This window comes from Pteropus alecto, unplaced genomic scaffold, assembly GCF_000325575.1.
Source record: "Pteropus alecto unplaced genomic scaffold, ASM32557v1 scaffold101, whole genome shotgun sequence".
Classification (NCBI taxonomy): domain Eukaryota; kingdom Metazoa; phylum Chordata; class Mammalia; order Chiroptera; family Pteropodidae; genus Pteropus; species Pteropus alecto.
The window spans coordinates 9784320-9803504 of NW_006432945.1; the positions used below are offsets into that span (position 1 = coordinate 9784320).

The 19185-nt window shown below is 33.1% G+C and overlaps 1 protein-coding gene across 1 annotated transcript in view; it reads right to left on the bottom strand.

Annotated features, from left to right (window-relative positions):
• The window catches only part of XPR1 (xenotropic and polytropic retrovirus receptor 1), a 127295-nt gene that overhangs the window by 3170 nt on the left and 104940 nt on the right, over positions 1-19185 (bottom strand). The window contains 3 exon segments of the mRNA XM_025043963.1: positions 2481-2702; positions 7558-7697; positions 10862-11028. Of these exon segments, the coding sequence (XP_024899731.1) occupies positions 2481-2702; positions 7558-7697; positions 10862-11028 (529 nt within the window).

Sequence of the window (19185 nt, forward strand, 5' to 3'; positions counted from 1 at the left end):
TACTATATACTGTACCAGATGAACTATTCCTGGAGTTTCATATTCAATTTCAGATATTATTGGAAAAACACTAAGGAACTAGATTGCAACCAGAGGAAGGTAACAAGAACAACAGCAGGTCATATGCAACAGAAAGAGTATTCTGGAATAAGAAGATCTGAGTTTGAGTACTGACTCTGATTTCATGATGTATATCTTTACCCTCTCTGAATGCCAATTTTCACCTCTGTAAAGCAGGAGTGATAATTTATATTTCACATAGTGCTACTCTCACCTCATGGAGATAATGTGACTACTGAGTGAGAAAATGGATGTAAAAAGCATCAGCAAAGCATTAAATACAAAAAATTATGATGAGAATGATAGAAATAATACCATCTGAGCTTTACATGAAAAACCAGGAGTTAGCCTGCAGAAAGTAAAACCTAAGGAGAGGCATGACAGATGTCTTTAAACAGTTGACAAAGTATGATGTAGAAGAGGAAGGAGACTAAGTTTATATTAGAAAGCCCAACTAAGATCAAATGATTGAAGTTATAGCGAAACATATTTCAGCCCCCCATAAGCTATCTACCACTATAACCATCCAACAACAAAATCAGGTGCCTCATATAGTTATAAACTTCTTTACCACTGATCATTGTCATTCAGCATAAGATGACCATCTATTATGCATGCTGTAGAAGAAATTTCTGCACTGGATGAAAATGGGGTTAGATAGTTAAAATATTCTGCAACTCCTGACCCACATGAGGTGGAAGTGGTACTTGGTGAAGTAGGTACTATTATTCTTGACAGAGGTGGAAACAAACAAAAAAAGTTAAGGATGTATTAAAGGTTGCATGAGTCACAAAGTTAGTACTCAGATTCAGCCCTTATTTTAGATTCCCTACTCTCTCTTTGCACAGAACCTGCTCCATTGTTCTAAACATCTTCATCTAGTCGCAACCTAGTATCCCAGTGTTTTTCCACTGAATACCTGAAATTGAACATTACCTTGCCAAAGAGCTTCCTTGTTTCTTAAGTAGAAATAGTGTATGTTTAGATTGCCCTCTGCTGGTAACTAACAAGGATTAGATTTTCAAATTCAGGAGCTCAACGAAACAACTGCCGACAGATAGTACTGTCTTCCAGACCTTTGTGGCACTTATCTTGCTGACCCTACCAGCTCCCAAACCCCCTCTTCCTGCTTCTTCAAAACTCTTGCTTCCTTGATATAATAGTATCATACTTTGTTTTGAAGTTCTTCCTACTGACCTCCCTGACCATTCCTTTTCTGTCCCTTTCATTTATTGTTTTTTTCTCTTGCCTGTTTGTTCTCTAAGACTCAGTTCCTTGCTCTCTTCTTTTCTCTACCTTCTTTTCTTCAGAGAACTTCCAAATTCTATCTAAAACGTGGGCAATTTCTATTCTGCTCCCCTATAAGTTACCATTACTATGTTCTTCTATTTTTACCTCCTTTAAAACATCTCCTTACATTCTTTTTAGTCCTATTGTAAGCATCCTAATCCAAGTCCTCAATTTCCCATACTTAAAAATACTGCAAAAATATAAAAAGTAAAAGTACTGCAATACCATTAAAACTTACAAATGTACTTTCATAATGTCATTCTTCTATGAAAAAATCCTGTGACTCCTTTCTGCCTACAAGATCACGCTTGCACTTTTCAGTCTTTTAGTCGTACTTCATCTGTTCAGCTAAATCTTCTTACTATAATTCTGCTGCTCATTTCCACCCTTCTGTTTTTACTTGTGCCTCTAGCCTATTAAAACAATCCCTTATCCTTTAGAAAACCGCTCATGCTCAACTTTAAGTCCTCTCCTTCATTCCAATACACTGTGATATCTACTATCTCTAAATTTCAAAAGCAGTCACAATATATCCTATATTTATTGTTATTTTTAGGAACATACAAAGTCAATGACTGATAAAAATATTATTGTAGTTATTCAGTAAGAAAATAAAAACAGCTTATATTGATTGAACTCTTTCTTTAAGGGAACTGGTCTAAATCCCATGTCACAACAAATTTAAGTGGATTCACTTAACCACCCTATGAGCAGGGACCATGTTAATCTCAATTTACAGATGAGGGCTAATATAGAGAAATTAAGTATCTGGCCGAGGTTACACAGATGGCAAGTGACAGAACCAGGATTCTTACAGTCTATAACTTGAAAATTATAACATACTAAAGAGTCAAAAGAAATTATTCTCCAACAATTTTTCCCCAGTGTACTTTTAATGACACATTAGTGGGCATTAATTAATGTATTAATATTACTTTACCTTATGTGCTCATTAAGACATTCTGTAGGTTGGATCATATGAAATTATTGTTATTGATTTTTTTGCAGGTGAAAATTGGCTGAATGCCAACAATTTCATTTGGTTCAATCTGGCAGGCTCTTAGCTTAAATGCTATCCAGCACTAAAACCTGAAGGCAATTCATCTCACAGAAGTGGAAGCTATACATACTGAGAAGCAAGGCGAGGCCGGCGCAGGGATATGCTCTGGCTGTACTTCCATGACCGGTTCTTCTGGCGATTTCGTACTCCATCATCCTGGTCCATCATCTGCTCTAGAAGTGTCTGATCGTCTGCGTTCAGAGGGGCCACAGAGATGTCCCGCACAGCACGGAATTCACCACAGTTATTCAGATGTTCATTCTCCAGGCGGAAGAAGTTCCACACAAATCGCCTTAGAAAAATGGAGTAGGCAAATCACTTATAAAATGTGAACATACTACTATAACCTGTAAACTTTCCAGTAAAACAAGTTTCCACACATAGAAACAAAAACGAGGAATTAAGGGCTAGAATATTAAAATAAAATTGGAAAAGGTGTGGTGAGGGGGGGAAATGAGAATGAAGTGGGCAAAAAAAGGAAGGGACTCACAGAAGGCAGTTTCAAAATATTCACTATTTCACTTAATTGAACACATATTTATTAAGTGCCTACAATATGACAGGAAAAGACACTGAACAACACAAAGCCTGTGCACTTAGGGGGTGTGATTTCTAGTGGCACAAGCAAATAATAAATAATCAGCTAAGGGTAAGTGCATCAAAGAAAATAAAGCAGGGCAAGGGGATAGAGCATGCTTCTCTAAAGAGATGGAATCTAGCAGAAACCTGAATGATGCAAGGAAGCATGTCGTGTAAAATCCTGAAAAGTGTCCTAGGCAGAACAAATAGCAGGTATAAAGTGTCCACGTTGGAAGGGCCTTTGCTATGTTGAAACAACAGCAAGGCCAGTGGGGCTGGAGTGGAATAGGGAGGTTAAAATGGTTAAAATGGCAGATGAAGATGACGAGGTAGAAAAGGACATGACTCACAGAGGGCCTGCTGTGCCACAGTAAAGAGTTTAGATTTTAAGTGTAATGGGAAACAAGAAGGGTTCTGAGTAGGAGAATGCTGTGATTTGTTTTTAAAAAGATCATTCTACCTGCTGCACTAGGAGCCTAGAACAACTGAAGGAAGACCAATTAGAAGCTGTTGCAGTAGTCCAGGAAAGAGGTGATGAGAAGCAGACAGATTAGGGATTTATTTATGAAGATGGAGCTGACAGGACTTACTGGGATGTGAGTGTCTCAGTTTTTGGGTCTCAGTGAATGGTGACGCCATTTACTAGAGCTCTGGGTTGCTCCTATTGGGCTAGAACCATTAGATAGCCCAGACAAAAATTCGGTAGTTAGATGGACATGTCTGCAGTTCATGGGAGTCTAAGGCTGGAGACAGCAAAAGGACAGTATTTCGAGTCATGAGCTTAGAAATAATACAAGTGAAGGAGAAATAAGGGCAGAAGGTTAGATCCTGGAGCACTCCAACATTTATAATTTGGGAAGAGGAAGACCCACTAAAGGAGTTGGGAAGGAATAGCCAGTGAAACAGAAGAGTGTATTTTCTGAGAAATCAAGTGCAGAAAGTGCTTTGCAGAGAGTTAAAATAAGCACAGAGAACTGACCACTGGATTTAGCAAAATAAGAGAGCCATGTGCCCTAAGAGCATAGATTCTGGGAGGCTGTCTAGATTTGAATTGTGGCTCCACCACCTACTAGGTATAAAGACCTTGGATGAGTTACTTAACCTACTCTTCAGTATCACCAGTAAAATGGGACAGTAACAGTACTTATCTCAGAAGATTTTCTGACGATTCAATACGTTAATAAATATAAAGGGCTTACAACAGTGCCAGGTACATACTAGGCAATATATAAGTTTGCTATTATTATAGATTATTAACAAAAATGATTTAGAGTATTGGAGAAAAAGATGATTTGAATTAAAGAGAGAATGAAGGAAGAGAGCGTTGTAGACAGCAAATACAGACATCTCTTGGAAGAGTTTTGAAAAATGAGCAATATTTGGAGGAAGAAAGTAGATTCAAAGGGGATTTTTTGATTTTGTTTTAAACAGGTGATAGAATTTTTGGATTACAAAAAATCTGATAATAATAATAATCTGATTGTATTATTAAGCAAGTAATTTTTAAAAAAGAAATAACCAAGGAAAGAAAACTTTTTTTAACTAGAATTTTTTTTTTTTTTTTTTAATGAATCAGCATAAATGAAAGAGAAAGAAGTGGGTGGGGGACATCTTGGTAGTAATGAAGAGTTTCAGGTCCTAGACCTAGACAGTTGGGAAAGTTTAGAAGGGTCGACAAAACGTTTGCAGAGAGCACCAACAGCAACAAATACATTGTTTCCAGATTCAATCTTTATCTTTCAGGTTTATCTGTATGTTTCTAGGTTCTATCTTATTTTATTAGGCCATCCTGATAAATGTGCCCATCCTGACTCAAAGGAATGCTATCTGCCTGATTTGAAAGTATCTTTCACCTTCATTTGTGTAATTACCACTCAGAAATAAGAAATATAACATTTACATTTCTTATGGCCCCTTCCCATGTTATCTTCAAGAGAGTTTATTTTTTATTTTTTTGAAATTTTAGTAAACTTTTAATTTCAGAATGTTTTTTAATTTATAGAAAAGCTACAATGACAGTCCATAAATCAGGTATACCCCTATTCAAGTTTCTCCTGTTGTTAACATCTTACATTACCATGGTATATTTGCGACAATTGCACCAATGTTGGTACATTACTGTGAACTAAACTCCAAACTTTATTTGGATTTCACTTTTTTTTTCCTACTCATATCCCTTCTGAGAAAGAGAGTTTATTGATTTGCCTTTCATATTTAGCTCTGTAATCCACCCTGAATTGATTTTGCATACAGTATGCCATAGGAGCTGAGATTCATTTTTCCCCATATGGATCTAGTTGTCGATATCATTATTAAAAGACCTCTCTTTCTCCATTGTTATTTAGCCACCTTTGTCATAAATTGGGTTGTGTTGTGTCAATGCATGTGTTGATCTGTTTCTGGACTCCCTATTCTTTTCCAGTGGATCATTTGTCTATTCTTTCGCCAACACCAGACACTGTCTTATTTATTACAGCTACATAATAAGTCTTACTATTTGAGAGTATAACTTTAACTTTGCTTTTTTCAGAATGGTCTTGACTATTCTTGATCCTGTTCCCATGGAAATTACAGGACTGGTTTGTCAATTTTCAAAGACATACATCTTTCATTAAATTTATTTCTAGTATTTAATATATAATGATGCTATTCAAAATGGTATGATTTAAAATTTTTTCATTTTCTAGTTGTTCGTAATTGTGTTTTAGAATAACATTAATTTATATTTTTATTGACCTTGTATTCAGGGACATAGCTACATTCATTTAAATAGCTTACTTGTAAATTCTTTTGAATTTTCTGCATATGCCATCATGTCATCAGTAAATCATCATGGTTTTTCCCCCTTTATTCTATTTATGTGGTAAGTTACACAGGCTTATTTTCCAATGTTAAATGATTTTTGAATATTAAATCTTACATTTCTAGAATGAACCTAACTTGGTTGTGATATATTATCCTTTCTATATATTGTTGGATGCATTAGCTAAGAGGATTTCTGCATCTCTGTAGAAAGTCATGCTGGCTACACAAAATGAACTGGGAAGTGTTCCTTTTATTGCCTCACATTCTAATATGCATATGATATTTTGTGTAAAATTGATACTATTTCCTCCTCACATATTTGGAAGAATTCACTGGGCCTGCAGATTTCTTTGTGGAAAGGATTTTAATATGGATTTAATTTCTTTAATAGATATAAGCCTATCTGATTTTCTATTTCTTAATTGGTTTTCATAAACTGTGCTTTTTGAGCACTTTGTCCATCTCATCGATATTTTTAAATTTATTGATTTAAATTTATAAAGTTACTCAGATTACTCTTTCAGATACCTGATATTTGTAATTTGTGCCTTCTTTCCTTTTTTGCTTGATTAGTCCTGTTTAGACATTTTATTGATTTTATTAGTCTTTTAAAAAATGTTATGATAGTTTTTCTCTATTGAATGTTTGTTTTCTATTCCATTAATTTCTGTTTTTTATATTTCTTCCCTTCTACTTTCTTTAGGGTTTGATTTGCTGTTTTAAAAGTTTTCTAATTTCTTGAGCTGTATATTTTTCTAATATATGTTTAAGTCTATACATTACCCTCTCACTGTGGTTTTAGCTGCATGCCACATTTTCAATTTCATTCAAGATGTTTACATTTTCCAGTGCAATTTCAACTTTGACCATGGGTTATTCAAACATGTACTGCTTAATTTCTAAACATCTGGGAATTTTCAGTTATCTTTTTGTGGTTTTAATCCTCTGAAATTTGTTGAGACCTCCTTTATGGCCCTGCATGTGGTTAATTTTGGTAAATGCTCTACATGCATTTAAAAGAATGTTTATTTAGTAGTTGTATGCAGTGCTCTATACATATATCAATTAGGTCAAATTGTTTAATTGACTATATTACTGAAAAATGTTAAAATCTTTCACTAAAATTGTAAATTCATCTACTTTTCAGCAACATGAACTTTTGCTTTACATATTTTTAAGCTATATTATTAGGTGTAAACAAATTTTAAACTGGCTATCACAACTGAATCTCAAGTCTCTAGTTTGGCAAATTTCTTCAGTGCAGAAATTGGCTCTAGTGCTCTACTTATCTTGGGGCACCTGCTTTCACTTAGATTTTGGGCTACCTTGTCAGATTACTGATATTTTTAGGAAAATTTAACAAGCATTTTATCTGGCATTTTTGTTTGTTTCTATTGAGAAAGTTGGGCCAAATAACCGAGATTGAAAAATTACAAAAAATGATTCTCAAAATATTTTAATTTTGGTTCTAAGTCTTTTTATCTCCCAATTTCTATTCATGACCCTTCCAATGAAGGCCAATTCTAAAAAAGCTTATTATAAGTAATAATCAGTAATTATTGATTATTAAGTCATCATCAGTAGTTATTTTCACTTTCTAAGAATTGATCTCTTACTCTTGTAGGATCTTCTAACTCTGAGGCTGGTAAGATTGAGAAAAATTGTAAAATTTAAGTTTTTCAAGTATAAATTTTAATAAATTAAATTTAAACATTTTTTTAGATAAAAAGAATCTTTGATAAACTTTTTGGTAGTTTACTTACCGGAAAACCTCAAGTGGGGCAAAAACAGTAGCAATGATGTCCCCAGAATGAGGCAACAAAGTCATGGTGGTAATTGAGATTTGGACAGTCCAAGCAAAGCGCAGAATCACATCCTCTATGATGGCACAGTAATAATAGGCCTGAGGAATAATAAGTAAATTGAGTATACTTACCATCAAGTTTCTCAAACAAAAGCACAACTATCACAGCAACAAGCTTCACACAAGTCTTAACAACAAGCACAGATTAAAGAGGAAAAAGTTTTATTTTATATTTTAGAAAGATTTCACAACTTTAGTTTTCTTAAATTGTACAATATTCAAAATGAAGTTTTTTTGAATTTCAGTAATCATTTAACTAACACATTTCATTTCCATATTGTATACCAGGCTCTCTTCTAGATCCCAGAAATATAAGCCCAACGAGATCCTCAATCTGACTGAGATGACATTCTAATATGCATATGATATGCTAATGACTCAATAACTCATATTAAAAAAGATTAACAGATTAATTGTGTTACTTACACTTTATTTTCAAATTGCTTTATACTGTATTTGAAGGAGGTTTTGCCTTGCTTTCTGATGTCAGTAAATGAAATTTAGCTTGGATTTCACAAACAGGGATGAATTTAAGGAATGTTCCATTTTTACATGGGGAAAACAGCACTTGACTAACCAATTCTTCCAGGTACTAGTACCCAGTATTTAGTAGTCCAGTTTTAGCTACACAGTCTTAAGTATACAAACTGCCAATATACTAAAACCATAATTCATGGATTTGCTCATTATTAATCTCTGGATAATTAACTCTTTAAATATATGTATTTAAAGGCTGTGATATCTCATGGGAATTGGAACTGCTATATATTAAGCCATAGATTTCATTTTATTTTAAAAAGTTTTAACCAATACTAGTCATGTTATCAAGGCTATCAGTAACAACAACAAAAAAGCAGTCCCCTTGCCACCTTCTTTTCCCGTTCTCTAGAGACAAACATTTAAAAAAACTGCCGCTGTTTCTCCTAGTATTTATCCTAGTTCTAAATAATGTGTGTATATTACTGTATCTTGATTGATCAATTTTAGACATTATCCATGGACTGCTGTTTATGATAGATTTTATGAAGATTTTAACACATCAATATATCTCCCTGTTCCATCCCCCATCCATCCAATATAGTGATAATGCATTTTTTGGATAAATTCACATTCAGTAAACTCTTTATTAGGCCTCAGTAAAGAAAAATTTCATGTGCCTTTAAGAGTCAGTCTTAAGCTCCTCCACAGTTTATGGGAGCTGATATTACCAAAAATGTGAAAGTCTTTTGGGAGGAATCATTTAACTTGAGGTCAAGAGACACAGAAAAGTTAAGTTTTAATACGGAAATAATAAAAATGATTCCTGGACTTGGATGTGGTGCTCAACATTATGCACTGTTAATCCCTAAAGACTGATTTTAAGGTTCATATAGATGTGTTCTTAATTTTTAAATGAAGCTCCACTGGACTCCGCAAATAGTTTCTTCCTTTTTTAAGTGGAATGAATTTTATTCCCATATTTGCCTTTTTAAAATGGAAAAGGATATGGAGATCCAGCAGAACATTTTTTCTCATAAATTTGCAAATTACAACGTAGGAAAGCACAGACTTTATTTCCCAGGGTCATAAAAATATGTAATAATAATGAAACTAATTGAAAGCCTCTACTAATTTTATCACATAGAAACAAATAAATTATAACTATTTAAAAGGAGGACTGCATTAACATTTATATAAAGATACAAACAGTTCATCTAAGCAATCAGCATTACAATGTATTCTATCTCTCAGTAAGGTAAGAACAATATAAGGAGCAATAAGGCACATACATCTAGTGAGCACAAAAGAATCATTTTTACCTGAGCTCATGTCTACTCTCTGACTTGTGCTCACCATTACTGATTTTCTTTTCAAACGAGATTTATGAAGCTATATCTAGTATCTTGGTCATATAGTCTAAGTCTGCACATTGGGATTATTGCTATAGCTTCCATTAAAAAAGATCACCATCAACGAATATCCCCTTTTGTGCCTTCGTCTGCTTATCTGAAGTTACTCTACAGATCATTGTTTGGGTCCACTCTCTTGTCACTTACCTTCCATCCTCATAATTGAAAACAGCCTTCCCTATTCACCAATGGAATATTACACATTCACATACTTTTCAAAGTACCATTTTGAGGTACTGGTGACATTCTGACATAGTATAAAATATGAGTAACCCAATCTATACTCCACTCCCATCACAGAATTTCAGAATTGGGAAAAGATCAAGATAATCTAGTATAACATTCTGTCTTACAAAAGAGAATACACTGTAGTATGGTTGACTAAATTATATAGCTAGTTAGTGAGTGGGCGGGGATTAGAATTCTACTTATCAGGATTTCCAGTTCTTTCTTTAATTTCTTTCAATATCTGAGTAAAGATACTCTTGGTCTTTTGACTTATTATTTCAGCCTCTCTCATCTTTTTATTCACATATAAATAAAATCCTAAAATAACTTGTAAGGAATTATCCATATATTTTCAGACTGAATTGGCACTTTAACAAAAGCTGGTTGAAATAAATGAAAGGAGCAGCTTTCCTGAGGCACCCAAACAGTCAGGCACTTCCCTTCCTTTGTGCTTTCATAGCACTGCTCATTTGGTCAAGTATTTATACATTCATTCCACAAACATTAAGTCTACTATACACCAGGAACTATGCAGGGCAGTGAGGGATATGGACACCCAAACAGGTAATTATAATACAATGTGATAACTGCTATAATGGAAATTTGTACAGGGTAAAATGAGATTAGGATGAACAGCTAAACATGCTTGGAGAAATAAAGAAAGTAACACTAAAACTGACTTTTTAAAGGGAGGAACAGGAGTTTGCAAGGCAGAGGGAGAGAGGATATTTAAGAGGAGGAAAATGCGTATTCAAAAATAAATCATAAATTCTGATAAGCTATTTGTTCCTATATTTTATTCCTTATTACATTGTACTGCAATCTGTTTACATATCTATTTAGAATATAATATAGTTCATGGCCTGAGAACCAGAATTTTATTTTGTTTTTATTTTCTATAGTGCTCAGCACACAGTAAACACCTGACACATTTTTGCTGACTGAATACATTAGTATTTTGTAGTAAGTAGTTATTTTTCCTAATTATATTACGTTGGGATTGGGTATATATTATAATAAGATTTAGCTGGTGGTACACCTGAGGGTTTTTTTTTTTTTTTTAACAAACACAAACACTGTACATACTTTTTGGGGATATACAATCTCTTCCCGGAGGAAGGTGTTTTCTCCTGCATTCTTATCAAAGAGACCCCAGTCCATCTTCAGATCCCAGATGAGGGTATAGCAGGAACTGATGATACAAAAGACAACCCACAGGTAAAAGAATACCCTGGTGTCTGAGTGCTCTCGTTCTGAAGAAAGAAAAGGGAAAGATAAAATTACTATATTTAAGTAAAATTCTTCATTAAATAAAAGTAATTAAAGAACAGATTCTTCATACAGCTCCATAAAGGAAGTAAGATTTTAAACAAATCTCCCTAGTAGGATCATTGTCTCACAAAGGTTAAATAATAAATCTGATTCTCCTGAAGTCCAAAGTAATCATCAAACATTTATCAAATACATAAAATTTGTACAAATGTGCATTTGGAATTTTGGAGGCTCTATGCTAAATACATAAAAATCCAAATAATTGCGATGGGAGCTCTTTAATATTACAAAGATGTCATTTTAATTTTTGCCATCAGGTGGCAGCTTAAGGTCAAAATTAAAAAAAATTTATGAAACACCACTAACAAGGAATGAATCCATTGCATATGCTTCAAGAAATTCTTGGATCGTTTTTACTTTAGAACAACATTTCCTTCATACACTTAGATCTTGTCAATACTTATTGTGATGGCAATCAGATAATTTTAATTCTAGATAAAATACTAGAAAACAATTGAGGAATTTATCCTTAGGAATATGTATGAAAGCAAATCTCTCTCAAATCACAAAGCAAAGCACGATATTTTGCTTCTTATAGAAGTTGTTTATGGATACAAAGACCTAATTTGACTTTATGCTGGGAACACTATAAAGTAACTTTTGGCTTGATGCCGAGAACACAATAAAGTGCGCTAAATCAGAATAAAAATAATTTGCAAATGTAGTTATACAACTTAGTCTTTTTTTCACTCTTAAATGCTTCATATATTCTCTAATGAAATTCTTCATTGTTAAGCTCTAGAGTCATCATGATGTTATTTGTGTTCTCTAGGTGCAGGGTGTAGGTATATAAATACGAATACAGTCCTGAATCATCATGAAAAAAGGTACAAAACATCTAATTCAAAAAAAGTTTAAATTTTGGTTAGTTTCTCAAGGCACAGGAAGTAAAGAATGAACCACGTATTATCCATAATCCTTCCTATTAAAATAAACAAGTGTTTATTGACATCAATTTTAGGTAGTAAAGTGTTAAGTACAGTATGATTCAAAGGCATCCTCTGGAGATTTATAATCTAGTAGGTGAAACAACCACTTGTTATTGATAATAAATTTGAGCTCAAAATGAACTATAAATAAAGTACTATGAGAACATCAAGGAAAATGGGAATGTTTCCAATAACTGGAAATAAGAGGAAGTAGTATTTGAGTTATTTCTAGAAAGATAAATAAATAGTCTTGCAAAAGTCAGGCAGATGAGGCGAGGTCACTCAAGGCTAAAGGAAGATAATAAAAAGCATGAGGGTGGGAAAGAACAATGTGTGTCTGAGAAGCTGCAAGTAATCCAAACCCAGTGTGGGTGAAATAGAGGATGTAAGGAAATGGGTATGATTTGAAATGAGGATGGAAAAAACATTTTGTTTCTGGCTGTGGAACAAATGCCTTCTTGGGTCTCAAAATCAGATCTGTATTTTAGAAAAATAACTGGTTGGCAGGTTACTTGCATTAATTAGTTCATTAAAAAACAAAATAGATATCTCAGAGCTCCAGCATTGTGTAAGTCGGTTCGTACGAACTCATGAGAGTCAACTGTTAAACTTTCAAAAACTTTGTAAGCTGGTTGTTAAACACAGTCATTATTAAAAAATAAACTACATAAACTTACAATTAGTTATATTAAAAACAAAGGTAATAAAAACTTAAATTTGCCACTTCCTAATTATTTTACTAAATTTTGCTATTATTATTCTCTTAGGTTATATATATTTATTGTATCTGTATGATGGAAACATTATACAATGCTATACACCTTTTCCCAACATTCAATGTAATCATCTTAGTAACTTGAAACTGGCTATGGTGGAAGTATTTACACTGGATATCAGCAAAAGCTGCAAATCAGTGCTCTCTATCCCAACTCCCACCGGAGAGCTGGTGTGTCAAACATATACCGTACACCACTGTTCAGCTTCTTCTCCTGGAAAGTCAGTGGAAGGGAACAGAAACAAATATTTTTTAAATAGTTCACAAGAGATTCTATTGAACAGTCAAGCTTGGATATAAACATATTTTCGGGTTTAAATTATTTCCACAAAAATTTTTTTCATCAAAAGCAAATTGGGCTGAATATTTATACTACAACATTGTGTCACATGAATCATCAGCTTAAAAAGCCTAACAAAATATTTATTATCTAGGTTTATTTGGATGTGTTCTGACATATGTTTATTTCATTCTATAGACAGATACAGGGTCTAGCTGAGTAGTATAGTTCAATTATTAGCATCATGGTTATATTAAAAAAATCCTATAATTCATCTACTATGGTTTGCATAAAATAAAGCAAATTTAGTAACTTAATAAAACTCATGCTCTTCTCATATTTTCAAAACAAGATATACACAATGAGATAAAGACAAGTGACTTAGCTGTAAATTATATTTGCAACTCTTTTTTTATTGAATGCTTATTATATGCCAAGTGCTTTACAGTTATTTCGTTTAATTCATGCAAAAAGTTAGCATTTTGTTTGCTATAAAAAGTAATGAAATGAGAATACAGTAATAGATACACTCAGCAGGAGATAACAAAATAAGTATTTCTCAAGCAACTATAGGTAGTATCAAGTCTTATTACTGAAAGCTGATTTTCTTTCCTAATGATTAAAAATGAGTTTGAATTATTATATAAAGGAAGATTACAAGGGGAAAGGGGAAAAAAAGAAATAATGAAACTAAAAGCAAATGTACTATTTTTATTTCTTGTAGATTTTAAATATAAGTTCCATCCTTAGAGAATAATTCTTAAAATGGTACAATGTGTTAAGTGCTCTCCTCCTTTCTAAGCCCATATTATTTCTGTAAAATTTCTATTAAAAAGACACAAGGACATACCAAGTTTTAAAAGACCAAATATTTTAACAGAATATTTTAGAATAAGTAATGTTTTATCTTATGGGCTTCTTCAAACAATGATAAGTATACACCTGGTCTACATATGCTACATTTTGGTCTCTTTTTAATTATTACCCTTATTTGATCTTTCCCATCTCCCAAATGAGAAGTGCTTCTCCCTGAAATTATCTGCCTTCATTGGTATTCAGAGAATGTACTGGAAAAATATTACCACTTTAGGCAAGCAATTATATCTAATTCTCTCTTGGCTAACTCTGGTAGTCTACTTTAATGATGTTCAGAATCACAGAAAATCAAGTCATTGCTATTCTACCCAAAGTTTCTATTATACACCTGCCATGTTAGAAGCATAATTCATACTGGACATATTTATGGTAATGACATCTACTGAATCTAAAACAAATAAAAATAAGGTTCTTAAGAGTTTTGTACCCATAGCCATCATAGAAAGGATGAAACAAAATATTAGGAAAAGTGCTAAGAAAGAAAAAGAAAAATTACACATGGAAATCATCCTGAATCATATTTCAGAGAGGATATTTTAAAAATGAAGAAGAGGCACTATGTAAAGAGAAAGTGAATAGTCTTATTTTTAACTCAAACCTTCCTACTCTGGTAATAGATTACTAGTTTTTAATTTGAAATTAAACAAGAAAACAAGTAAAATAGAGTAGACATTGTTGTCAAAGCCCAAACCTATATAGGGAAGCTGAGTTATGAATGAATTTGGGATCTAGCAAATCCTACTTCTATTCCTATTACTTAAAAAAATCAAACCACTGAATTATGAGATTAGTATGATTCTATATTAAATAAACATATGCTGAATGTTGTTTGGATAAGCAGGTATATTTTAGAGAATGAGATGTACTAAAGTACTATTGAGAACTAAGTGTAAATGAGATATAAAGTAAATAAAAACAATGTGCTAAGTGCAACTGCAGAACTGTGCATGGAGGAGAAATCAATAAACCAGGCATTTAGGAGAGCGAACAGCCAAGAAAGGCTTCCTGGAGGAGGTGCTGCTTGAGATCAGTCTTGAAAGTTAATAGTCTTTAGTTAAACAGGTTTATGAAGCTGAGAGAGCCATATCAAACAGAGTAGTCATTCGGTCATTTATTCAATAAACGAGTACCTACTATATATCACATATTGTTTTGGGTACCAAGCATACAGTAGTGAATCTTATTCACTAATAGGCAAATTTTTGTCCCAATGAAGCTTTCTACTTTAGTGGGAGTAGACAAGTATCAGGTATACAAATAAACAAGATGATTTTAGACAGTGGAAAGTACCACAAAGAAAACAGAACATGGTGACATGACTAGCAGGATTCCTTTAAACAATGGTCATGCAGAGAAGGTCTCTACGTTGATACCTGTTTAAGAAGAAGGAGACAGCTATGTGAAAAGTTGGAGGAAGAGTTACATATGTAATATTATAATTCCTAGTAACCATATCTTTAATATTAAAAAGAAAGATAAAATTTTAGGAATATATTTTATTTAACCTATCTAAAATGCTATTTTAATATATATTCAATATAAAATTATTGAAATCTTTACACTCTTTTTTTCATTCTAAGTATTTGGAATCCAATTTGTACTCTACACTTACAGCACACCCTAATTTAGACCAGGCACATTTCAAGTGCTCAATAGCTACATGTAGTTAGTAGCTACATTGCTGAATAGTGCAGTCCTAGATATTATAGGGGAGAATGAGTTTGAGAAGTGAAGACTAGAAGTATATTTCTGAGAAGGCTATTTTAGTAGCCCAGTGAGAAATAATGAGGACAAGGACTGAATGGAAGTATAAGGTATAGAGAGGCCAGGCAAAAACTGAGAAAGATATAGAAACTAAAATTGGCACGAATTAAATTGTGAAGGTGAGATAAAGGGTACAGAGTCAAGGATGACTCCTCATTTTTAATCTGGGTGACTGGGTGGGACAGTGTCATGAACTAAGATAGAAAACATGGGGCCTGAAAAAAGCTTCGGGAAAAAAAATGAGTTTAGTTTTGAATTTGTTGACTTTAAGGTACTTATGAGACATAAAGGTGGAAAATGCCCAGGAAACAATTGGAAATAAAAATAAGTTTGAGTTACAGTTTGGTTAAATACTGGTTGAAACCATTTTGAAACCACCAAAAAAAGGAGAAAGCTCCTTCAGACCTATATCCCTCATGAATACACACACAAAAAAATTTTAACAAGATACTGGCAAACAGAATTCAGCAATATATAAAAAGAATACACCATGGCAAAGGGGTTAATTTAAGATATGCAAGGCTTTTATTCAATATTCAAAAATCAATAATGTAATTCACCATATTAATGGGCTAAAGCACAGGATCATATCAAAAGATCTAAAAATGTACTTCAAAAATTCAACATCCATTCATGATATTAAAAAAATAAACTCTCTCAGAAAAAATAGGAATAGAGGATAACTTGATAAAGCTTCCTCAACAAAAACCTACAGTGTTAGCTGAGGAAATTTTATTTATTATAATTAATGATGAAAAACTGAATGCTTTCCCCCTAAGAGTGGAAACAAGGCAAGGATACCTGCTCTTAATATAGTACTGGAAGCTCGAGCCAGCACAGTAAGGTAAAGAAAGAAAAGGCACGGAGATGGAAAACAAAGAAATGAACTGTCCCTATCTGTAGATGACATGATTGTCTATGTAGATAATCCCCAAAAAAACTCTCTCTCTCACACACACACACACACACACACACACACACACACACACACCCTTATAATGCATGAGTTTAGCATGATCACAGGATACAAGATAAATGTACGAAAATCAACTGTATCTGTACGTACTAGCAATGAACACATGGATACCAACAATATGTCATCCTTTACAATCACTCAAAAAATAAGTAAAAGACGAACACTGAAAAACACAAAATTCTGATGAAAGATCTAAATAAATGTAGAGCGATAACATGTTCATGAACTGAAAGACACAACATAATAAAAATGTCAATTCTTTGCAAACTAATATGTAGGTTTAACATAATTCTTATCAAAATTGCAGCAAGACTTTTTGTAGATAAAGACAATACCATTCTAAAATGTATATAGAAAGGCAAAAGAACTTGAATAGCTAAAACATTTTTGAAAAGGAATAATGAAGTCAGAAGAATGAGTCTACCCAACTTCAAGATTTATTATATAGCTACATTAATCAAGATTGTGTGGAATTGGCAAGGTATAGATACACAGATCAATGGAACAGAATAGAGAGTCCAGAAAGACCCACACAAATATGCCCAACTGATTTTTTAAAGGAACAAAAGCAATTTGATGGAGGAAAGATAGCCCTTTCAATGAAAGGTGGTAGAGCAATTAGACATCCATAGGCGAAAATATGAACCTCGATCTGTCTCACGCCATACATAAAAATTAACTCAAAATGGATCATGAATTAAAATGTAAGACATCAAACTTAAACTCTTAGGGAAAAACACAGAAAACCTATAGGCCCTAGGGCTAGGCAAAGAGTTCTTAAATTTGAAAGCAAAGGCATGATCCATGAAAGGAAAACTTGATAAGCTTGACTTCATCAAAATTAAAAGCTTTTGCTTGTGAAAGACCATGTTAAAGGATGAAAAGACAAGCTGCAGACTAAGAGAAAATATTCACAAATATTAGCCAATGACTTATATCCAAAACACACAAAGACCTCATAAAACAACAATAAAACAATCCAATTAAAAAATGGTCAAGAGGTTTGAACAAATACCTTACCCAAAGAAGATACACAGATGGCAAATAACCATATGAAAAGATGCTCAGTGACATATATCATTAGAGAATTGCAAATTAAAATAATGAGATACCATTACACAACTATTAGAGTGACTAAAATTCAAAAATTGATAATACAAAATGCTGCCAATGATGTGGAACAAAAAAGACTCTTATTCATTGCTGGTAGGAATGAAATATGGTACAGCCACTTTGGAAGACAGTCTGGTAGTTTCTTACAAAGCTAAACACAGTTTAATATAAGATCTAGTGATTGTAATCCTAGGTTGAGGTGAAAATTATGACCACATAAAAATCAGCACATAGACATTTATGGTAGATTTATTCATAATTACCAAAAATTGGAAGCAATCAAGATGTCTTTCAACAGGTGAATGGGTAAACAAACTGGTACATTCATACAATGGAATATTATTCAGGAATAAAAAGAAATAAGCTATCGAGTACAAAAACACATTGGAAGAATCTAAAATGCCTATTCCTAAGTGAAAGAAGATAGTCAAAAAACTACATACTGTATGTTTCCAACCATATAACATTTTGGAAAAGGCAAATCTAGAGCTAGCAAAAAGATCAGTGGTTGCTCAGGGGGAGGAAGGAGAGGTATGAACAGGTGATACACAGGAGATTTTTAGGATAATGAAATTATTCTGTATAAAACTATAATGGTAGATAACGTGTCATTATGCACTTGTCAAAACCCATAGAACTATACAACACAAAGAGTGGATCTTAATGTAAACTAGGGACTATAGTTAATAATAATCAATATTGGTTATTAATCGTAACAAATGTATCACACTAATGAAAGATGTTCATAATAGGGAAGACTGAGAGTGGGGTAGGATGGGGGTGGGGCAGATATATGGAGCTTCATGTATTATCTGCTCAATTATTTCTGTAAATCTAAAACTATATTTAAAAAATCAAACCTATTAATCATTAAAAACAAAAGACAAGCTGAAGATTGGGAGAAAATATTTGTAAATATTATCTAACAAAGACCTAGTATCTAAAATATATAAAGAACTCTAAAAACTCAACAATAAAAAAACTAAACAATTAGTAAATGAGCAAAAGATACAGACATTTCACTGAAGAGGATATACAGGTTGCAAATAAGCATTTGAAAAGAGGGTCAACAAAATTAAAATCACAATGAGATTTCACTATATGTCTATCAGGATGACTTAAATAAAAAATAGTGATATCATAAAATGCTAGTTAGGAGGATGCGGAGAATCCAGATCACTCATACATTGCTGCTGAGAATGTAAAACGGTACAGCTACTCTGAAAATAGTTTGGCAGCTTTTTAAAAAACTAAACATGCAGCTAACATACTACACAGCGACTGCACTCTCGGACATGATTTACATTCACCAAAACTCTGTACATGAATATTTATTTATAGCACATACACATACACACACATATA